Here is a 9,556-nt window from a genome sequence, read left to right as displayed (position 1 = left end):
GGATTGATGCACTTTGTGAAGACATGTTAGACTTTAAGTGGGGAAACAATCGACTAAGTGATAATTATGTTTAACCCAAAGTTAGGGTACACAATGTCCTGTAAATTTTATGCACTAATTATGGTACCCCATCGATCTAAATTTAATGGTATATATTAATATACTTACATAAAATGTTTTATAGATTTTTTATTCATAATTCACATTGTTATGAAACCACAAATATATATATATATATAGAATTGCTATTTTGTCTTTATTTTTTTGGTTGCAAAAATGTTGAAGTTTTATGCATTAATTTGTTTGATATAATGACTACGTATGCAATAAAATACAGATAATAGAGATGTAATTTACCATTATTTAGTCTTAGTCTTGAATTTTGGGGTATGTTTGGTTTGCATTTATATTCTTATCTAAATAATAAGTAGATGAAATACTTTCATTAAAGTAAATAATATTTTTACGAGAGTGATAATTACACATGTGTTTAGTTTCTTGCATTATCTTCATCTTTTAAGGGTTTGCTTCTACAGTTTTTTTGGGGTGTAATTGTGTAGTTTACTTTAGGGATAACATCCTCTAAAACTAATCTCCATTTGTTATGTAGAAAGAAAGAATCAAGAATCAATAAAAATGTTGAAATCAAAAGTTTGTAGAAATAAAAAAATAAGTGTAAGAATGTAGTATGTATTAATTTTTTATTTTTAAAAATAAGTCATCATAAAAAATATAAGTCATCATAACTCTATTTACTTTTGAGCATTTTTTATAGCATGCAACATCACAACTTCCCACAAAGTATTTCAAAATTTCATAAACAATATTAAATCTATAATTTTTTTGGTCCAAAGATCAAATACTAAATTTTGTTAATTAGGCATGTGCCAAAACAACATGAACCTGCCCAACTGTTGTAAAAATTCTCTTTAATATATATATATAGTTAGTTAAAGGATGATCAAACATTCGACATGCCTACAAATATTAAAGTATAATTATAAGTCCACAACTGTATACTAAATATTTAATAAAAACTAACAAAAATATTATTTATATAGTACCACTATCAGAAAGAAAACAATAATAAGTGGTAGCAGTAACATTAAAAACAAAATCAGACTTGATTTTACAGGAGCAAAATTGAGTCATAAATTACTACACACAGGCACACTGACTGCTCCAGTAGTCTATCTGTGTGTTAATTATGCATAGATCCCAGGCTAGCTAGCTAGATGTTGATCTCATTTCATTTCCCATGGCATATTGATGGTCAGTCTTGACTTCACCACCGACCGTAGTAACCTCTAAAAAGATCCCCTTTTTATTTTCATCTTTAATTAGATCGACATTATTAATTCCTCTGTCTATATATAGTCTGTCAGGATATAGGCAACGTCTCAAACAGTTTTTATCTGCACTACTATTGATACTGATACATAGATACACATATATATATATTACTCCATATTCAATCTCTGAGGTAGGAGGATCATCAATCAAGAAATGAATATGGCAATTGTTGGAGGGGGGTGGGTGGTCTTTGTGGTAGTTTCTGGGTCTGTGGGTTTTCTGGTGGGAGTGGTGATTTTGTGTTGTTTCTTGCCTTTGTTTTTGGTGAGGCATCCGAACATCCCCAAGGGATCTTTTGGCTGGCCTCTTGTCGGAGAAACCATAGCTTTTTTAAAGCCTCATCCATCGACCTCAACTGGGGCTTTCTTGGAAGACCATTGTTCGAGGTATACATACAAATATACATATATATATATATACATAATACATACATACAATCGTAATTAAGCATCTCAGCAGGAGGAGTTTTTAGTAGTAGTAGTAGTAATCATGTTTCTTTATTGGGGTTGTGCATAAAGCTGCTGTCTGCACGCAGACATCAATCACTTCACTTTTGATGAATGAATTAATATAATTTTAGGTATGGGAAAGTGTTCAAATCCCATCTGTTCTTCTCCCCCACGGTGGTTTCATGTGACCAAGAACTCAACTACTACATACTCAACAACGAAGAGAGGTTGTTCAAAGGAAGCTATCCCAAGCCCATCCATGGAATCCTCGGCAAGAATTCTATGCTCGTCGCTGTCGGGGAAACCCACAGGAGGCTCAGGAACGTCGCTGTTTCGCTCATCACTACAATCAAATCTAAACCTGATTTCCTAAGCGATATTGAGAACACTGCCCAGCTCATTCTTAGTACATGGAAAGGCAGAAACCAGGTCATCTTCTCCGAGGAAGCCAGAAAGGTCGTTATTGAAAAATTTTAATTTAGGTTTTCGTGAATTCGATCGATTTGTAATTATCATTTTTCTAATGTAATTTTGGTTGGTTATTATTATTACAGTACACGTTCAATGTAATAGTGAAGCAGGTTCTTGGCTTGGCTCCTGACGAGGCACACACGAAGGAGATTCTTCAGGATTTCTTGACGTTCATGAAAGGCCTGATTTCTCTCCCCATTTACATCCCTGGAACTCCATACGCAAGAGCTGTTAAGGTTTTGTTGATTGATTAATTATTTCTGATCATCGATCCAATCCAATGGAATATAATTTTTTTGCTTTTCTGAGGGCTGAAAACCCACACACAGACGCACATTCGATAAAAGGAAAAAATGAAAAGAAAGTGTGCATGTGCTGATGATAACTTTAAATTTCCTTTACAGGCTAGAAATAGAATATCTTCAACTGTGAAAGCAATCATAGAGGAAAGAAGAAGAAGAAAAACAAGTGTTGATGGAAACTCTAGGCAGAGAATGAGCAGTGATTTCTTGGAGATACTGATCTGTGTGGATACCTTATCCGAAGACGAAAAAGTTAGTTTTGTGTTGGATTCTCTTCTTGGTGGGTATGAGACCACTTCTCTTCTCTTGTCAATGGTGGTCTTTTTCCTCGATCAATTCCCCCTAGCCGTTGAACAACTAAAGGTAATTTAGAAAGAACCTAACACACACCACTTCCTTAAAGTTTGTTTATGTCTTTAACTTGCATTATAAAATACCTAAATCAATTTAATGTTACTTTAATGAAGACCATATTATAAAAATGTTCCGAGGGGTTCTCTTTAGTGATTTCTCTATACTACACAAAGTCCCTTTTTTTTTTTTTGTTTAAATAGTCCGTATTTCACGGAGGGAATTAAGTCAACCCTTCTGAATGATTCTTGATTTCTTTCTTCTTACAATAAAATCGCAGCAAGAGCATCAGAAAATTAGAACTAGGAAGGGAAAGGGCGAGTTTCTGAACTGGGAAGATTACAAACAGATGGAGTTTACACATAGTGTAAGATCATTACATATATGAATAATGGCATTATTATCGCCTTCATTAAGAACTAAACTTTGTGGGCCTTTGGAACACAGGTCATAAATGAAGCTCTGAGATATGGAAACATTGTTAAATTTGTCCACCGAAAGGCGATCAAAGATGTCAAATTTAAAGGTCTCTATTTATATATACTGGTGGCCCTTTTCACACATATACATACACTTGATCTATAATTGCTATATCTCAATTAAGTTCCTTGTTTAGTGCTCTTACTTTTGTCATCTGGATTATTATATATATATATATATATAACATGCATGCGTGGTGGCTATGGCCCAGAATACATAATTCCATCGGGTTGGAAGGTCCTACCAGTCTTCTCCGCAGTTCATCTCGACTCTTCTCTCCACGCTGCTGCCCTAAACTTTAATCCATGGAGGTGGAAGGTACAGTCATCCAACCTTACAAAGTTTCAGTTTTTGATACTATTTTGTGTAAATTTGAAAGAATTAAGACAGTCGAAAATAACGTGAATTTAATTTACAGACACAAGATCAAGCATGCAAGAAGTTCACTCCATTTGGGGGAGGAACCAGATGCTGCCCGGGATTCGAACTTGCAAGAGTTGAGGTTGCCTTTTTTCTCCATCATCTCTTACAAAGTTATAGGTAATGCATCTGCAAGCCCTAGTTTTATTTTTATTACAAGCCCTCATAGTTATAGCTACTGACTAATCGATGTTTTCTTGAAGATGGAAAGTCGAAGACGGGGAGCAGCCGATTGCGTACCCTTACGTAGAGTTTCGCAAAGGGTTGAAGTTAAGTATAGAATCCAGCTCGCACATCGACAGCTGAACAGCCGTTTTGCATTGCATAATGTAATATTTGAAACATAATCGAATGGATCAATTCCATTACATGAGGTCCTATGATGGTGAGAATAATTTACCATCCAGAGAAGATAAATTGGGTTTTGGAAGAGCAAGCTTGTAAGGCTAGTAGAGGCTTTTTTTTTTTTTTTGTATAATTAATTTCATTTTAATGTTCTTTAAATTCAATAAACAGTTGTCAATCGTGTATGAAAATTTCCATGCAGTATGACCAGCAGAAAGAATAATAACAATAATAAATGAATACAATCTGCTGAATTTTAGACCTGTAGAAAACCTAATTAATTAGGGAAGCTGAGAAAAGATCCGTACATCAATGCAAATAATGTAATAATAATAACAATAATCAAATTTGATCAAGAAAAGTTCGTTGGTGTCTGTCTGGATGAGGTCATATTTTCCAAAATAAAATGAATCAGAGAAGATGTGTAATTTAAAAAGAAAAAGAAAAAAGATCAGATGTGGCAGCCACAGCAGAGGTAGAAGAGACATAGAGCGGAGACGAGAAGGATGGATTCAAGGACATAAACAATCTTAAAAAGAACATCGTCCACGATCCACACTCGAAGCTTGACATTCTTTTTCATTAATGAAGATGATGAACTCCGTGTCCATGTCCACGGCCACCACCACCAGTTCCTGCCCTCCATTTGATCCCCACTTTCCCTCCCTCTCTCTCTCTCTCTCTCTATATATATATATATATGTATGTATGTATATCTCTCTGGCTAGTTCTTTGGTGTGAAATTAAAACAACTTATGGAAGATTTTTAATTTATGGTATATATATATATATTGTAGGAAGAGAGGAGGGGTTCTTGCATTCTTGATTTTATCGAAGTGGAAAACAGCAATATTGCATTGCTGCTTAGCTTGCAGACTGATGCAGTTGCAGAAGCAGCAACAGCAGGCCAATGAATCTGTCGTGTTCTAATCAACAACAAACTGTTTTTATTTGCCAACTTCATTATTATTATTATTACTAAAAGTTAATTTGCTTCGTCTTTCATGGCTGGGCGGCAATGGGATTAGCAATTTGGAATATACCATATATATATATATATATATATATATAGTTAATTGGAATTATATATGTTTGAAGTTGTAATATAGTAAAAATTATATTTAGGGTATGTTTTTTTAAATAAATTTAGGAAAATTTTGGTTTGAGTTGGATATTAAAATAATATATGATGAGATTTTGTAAAAAATAAAGTATTTTTTTTCTTTTTAAAAAACGCACAGTCTATCTAATAAAAATTTAAGATTTGGTGTAAAAGAAATATTCCCTAAATTATAATAAACTTTAGATATAAATAACATGCATTTGTTGCTGATTTCCGGAAAAAAAAAAAGAAAAAAAAAAAAAGAAATTGTTTATAAACCTTAAGGGCTTAGGGGCGTGTTTGTTTCTCGATTTGGAAATTGTGTTTAATTTAAATTTTGAATAACTAAAGTTTTTAATTGAGATAATTATTTAATTTGATATAAATAAAGATTAATTCATTGAATGTTTTGAATATAAATTTATATATATATAAATTAATAATAATAAAAAGTTTTGTTTTGATATTTTTAAGAATTTATTTTTTAATAAATACTATACTTTCAATATAAATTATCATATTCAACATCCATTTATAGCATGTATTTTTATTTAATTTTTTACTAATCCCAAATTAAAATTTACAAACATATCTAAATGCAGCACAAAAGCCTTACATAGGATAAGGTATTTATTCATTATCTATTAATGGGCTTAATAAAATCCATTATTTCTGTATTATTTAAATCTAAATTAAAGTAGTTTTTAAAAAATTCTCATTAAGACATTTAAACTACCCACGATCGATTAATTTATCGTTACAAATTATAATATAAAAACTAATCAATGATAATAAACATATATAGGGTTTGATTAGTTTTTATTTAAAATTAAGGTAAAAGTTTCAATGTTGGTTTAAATAAAATTTTAATATAAAATTTTATTAAAAATAATATATTTTTATTGGTAATAGTATAAAATAAATAACAAAAATTTTAATTTAAATTAACATACAAACACATGCCGAAGCATGTATGTTTATTTGTTGTTTCTGAGTGTTTTTGAACATTTTTTAATGTTTGTCTTTCGGCCCAAGAGTGAAAACGAAATTGGGCTCAATTTAGTCTATATTTCTGTTGGCCCTTTTGGGCCTGACCCATCAATATGTTAAACAATATATATATACATATTTTTAATTAAAAGGAAATTTTAATAGTAGTATAATTTTATTTAAATTATATAGTGTAAATATGGCCAACAAAGATGAAAATAATTGTTTACACGTCTGCATTATATATATATTTTTTAGATTTTTAAATTAAAATTTTGTTAGATGTCATAGATATACATATATATATAAGTGACAAAACCAATAGTAAAAATTTAGAGGGTGGGGGACAAAATTGATTTTTTATTATCAATTCAATGTTGTTTTTTTTTATTTATAATATACACCGGCAAAAAAAAAAAAAATTGGAAACTTTATATGTTTTAGAAAAAATACTCAATAAAATTACATAAAATTTAATATTTTTACAAAATAAAAAATTAGGAATGACTAATTACTATAGAATACATAATTTTATTATTATTTACATAAATATATATATTGAGGGTTGGGGTCAGTTGACCTTCTAGTCCCATGTAGTCCCCCCTGTATATATATATATATATATATTTGATAATGTGATAATTTGCAATTGTTAAGAGCTGAGTAAATCGTGACGGAACTTAATAGCCTGTTAATTAGTTTCAATAAAATAAATCGCACTAGGTGAATCATCCATGGCAAACAAAATTCATAACCTAACAAACTAGGTCCGTCTATTTTTTTTTTTTTAGTTTGATTTCATTTTTATTTTACTATGAGTTCATAATGATTTTTTTTATATTAATATAATATTCTCTCTTATAAAAATAACATCAAAATCAAAATTAAATTTCTAAATAACACACCCTTAATTTTATTATTATAAATTTGACATGCTAATGAATGACAATACCAAAGTGGCTAACTATTGCAACTTACAGGATTAGCACCTAATTAAGGAAAATGACAGGACAAAATTGACAAATGTGCCGTAAAACATAATACATATATTTTATATTAACATATATCTTGTCACAATATTAATTGTAACATGTATTATTAGACTATTTAATATATTATCCATTTATATATATATATATATATTGTATTTATAGTATTATTTTATAGTGTTGATTTCTAGCTTATATTTTATATGTTTACTTACTATCTACAGTAATATACTGTCAGGGTTTCGTCTACAGACTACAGCCATATAAATATATATTTCAATTATTAATTTATTTACATGAAAGATCATGTGACAGCTGAGTAACTTTATATATTGAAATAAATTAGATAGTAACACATTGTTGTTTATAATTAAGTAGCAACGTTCTAAAACCAACCATATCACAGTTGTCTACCCTCCCTAATAAATGAAAAAACTTCAAATCAAAATTAACATTTGAACCAATCTTAAATAAATAATGATTAAATATATGTTTTGAAAAGAATATATATAAAAGTAATTGGATCTGTTTCTTTGATTAATTTTTTTTAAAAAAAAATTTTATTGTTTGGATTCTGTGTTTTTTCGAAAAAATAGTATATTTTTCTCTTGTCACGAAAATATCTTATCAAATATTATTTGAATATCAAATTCAAACCAAAATTTTCAAACTTAACCTAAAGAAAACACACAGGTAGAACTTATTATGTTCTTTTAGTTTACTTTTGTTTTTTGGTTTAACTTTTTATTTGGACAATGATTTAAACGTAATATTTTGGAAAATATATATATATATATTCTTATAGAAAATTGCAATTATTGTATAATAAAAAAAAAATTAAACTCCAAAATAATTTAAAATAAATGAATTTAACACAAAAGCGCGCGCACATATATATATATATATATATATAATGGGAGGTACGGAGGAATGAGTTTGTTTGATTGTGTTCCTTTATCTCGGTGTTTCTTTGTCCATAATAAAAATCTAAGAAATATCAAAAATATTTTAATTTTCACATTTTATTTAATTTTTTATATTTTTCACAAGTTACAACAAAAATAATTTAAATTATAAGTACTAAGCAAATATACTCACATGTTTGCTAAGTTGGTATTTTTATCTACTTTAATTTATTAATAGTTGAAAATTTGTTATAAAAATTATAAAGCTCTGCTTATACAAATTTTTGGAACATTTGTGTTGTTCCATAAGTAATACATATATTTTTTAAAATATTAAATTACAAAATTTTCAAAAAAAAAAAAAAAAATCAAATAAAATATATAAATTTTTACTATTTTTCAAAATGTTCAACATTTCAGAAACTTCCATGTAAATATAAAGCCTAACCATTTGATTATGAATTTTGAATAAAAATTACTCTATTTTTGTATCTAATTTTATTGTCACTTTTTTTGAGCACTCATAACAAATATTTTTAATTTTCATTTTACTATAGAGACTAAATGTTACAAAAAGTATGTAGTTATTCTAAAGCTTATGCTCAAAAATATAAATACATAATTGGACGGCGGGAAGTGGTAGATGACATGAGACATCAGAGCTTTGAACCCATAACTTTACGGTCACAAATCCAACTCTTACATCACCAGACTATCTTTTAGGAACAAATCCATTTCTTTGGAATTACGTTAAAGAAGCTCTCTTAAGTTTGGATGCCACGATTAGCTCTATAGCATTAAAAATACTATAAATATAAAATCTTGTGACAACGAAATTAAATGCTCCACAATAAATTATGGTCAAATTTTAAAAAGGGAAGTCTCTCAGACTCACATACTATAATAATATATATATATTTTTTTTATCAAGAAATAAAATAAAATAAATTGTACTAAAAACAATACGTAAGTGCGTATACATATACAAAGATTATAGATTATATATATATAAAAAAATAAATTGGTTTTTTGGATTAACATAAACTCATATATGGAATATGAAAACTCTTAATTAAGGTTACGTTAAATACAGTTTTTTACTATCTTACAAACTTAAATAAAAATAAATAAATATTTAATATTATACAAATACATATTTTATGTAATATTCTGTATATATAAAAATATTTTTAATGTAATATTTTAAATAAAAAATAAATATTTGATAGAATATTTTTTAAAAATTACTAGTATCAAAGCTTATCTGTATTTTTATGTTTATAATCTTATTTAAAACATCTTATCTACTAATATATTTCTGTTAAATATATTTAAATGCAAAGTTAGGTCACTATCTGTCATTAATTATATTTAGGTATATTTTGAAAGTATTTTGGTA

The 9,556-nt window shown here is 28.4% G+C and overlaps 1 protein-coding gene across 1 annotated transcript; it reads left to right on the top strand.

Annotated features, from left to right (window-relative positions):
• The first annotated feature begins 1,200 nt into the window (after positions 1-1,200).
• LOC127240119 (cytochrome P450 724B1-like) lies at positions 1,201-4,345 on the top strand. The gene is made up of 9 exons (XM_051258594.1): positions 1,201-1,739; positions 1,934-2,258; positions 2,357-2,509; positions 2,678-2,938; positions 3,207-3,293; positions 3,374-3,452; positions 3,618-3,724; positions 3,825-3,946; positions 4,030-4,345. Exons 1-9 carry the CDS (start codon positions 1,507-1,509, stop codon positions 4,130-4,132), a joined length of 1,470 nt encoding a protein of 489 aa, XP_051114551.1. The 5' UTR covers positions 1,201-1,506; the 3' UTR covers positions 4,133-4,345.
• The last annotated feature ends 5,211 nt before the right edge of the window (positions 4,346-9,556 follow it).

This window comes from Andrographis paniculata, unplaced genomic scaffold (assembly GCF_009805555.1).
Source record: "Andrographis paniculata isolate CXL003 unplaced genomic scaffold, ASM980555v1 Contig79END, whole genome shotgun sequence".
Classification (NCBI taxonomy): Eukaryota; Viridiplantae; Streptophyta; class Magnoliopsida; order Lamiales; family Acanthaceae; genus Andrographis; species Andrographis paniculata.
The sequence above is the reverse complement of the archived record's forward strand: the minus strand, read 5'-3'. Positions and strand labels throughout refer to the sequence as shown.

Coding starts and splice junctions, on each gene's coding strand:
- LOC127240119 (XM_051258594.1), top strand. CDS start 1,507: ATGAATATGGCAATTGTTGGAGGGGGGTGGGTGGTCTTTGTGGTAGTT. Junction 2,259..2,356: donor TCTCCGAGGAAGCCAGAAAG/GTCGTTATTGAA, acceptor TTATTATTACAG/TACACGTTCAATGTAATAGT. Junction 2,939..3,206: donor TAGCCGTTGAACAACTAAAG/GTAATTTAGAAA, acceptor ATAAAATCGCAG/CAAGAGCATCAGAAAATTAG.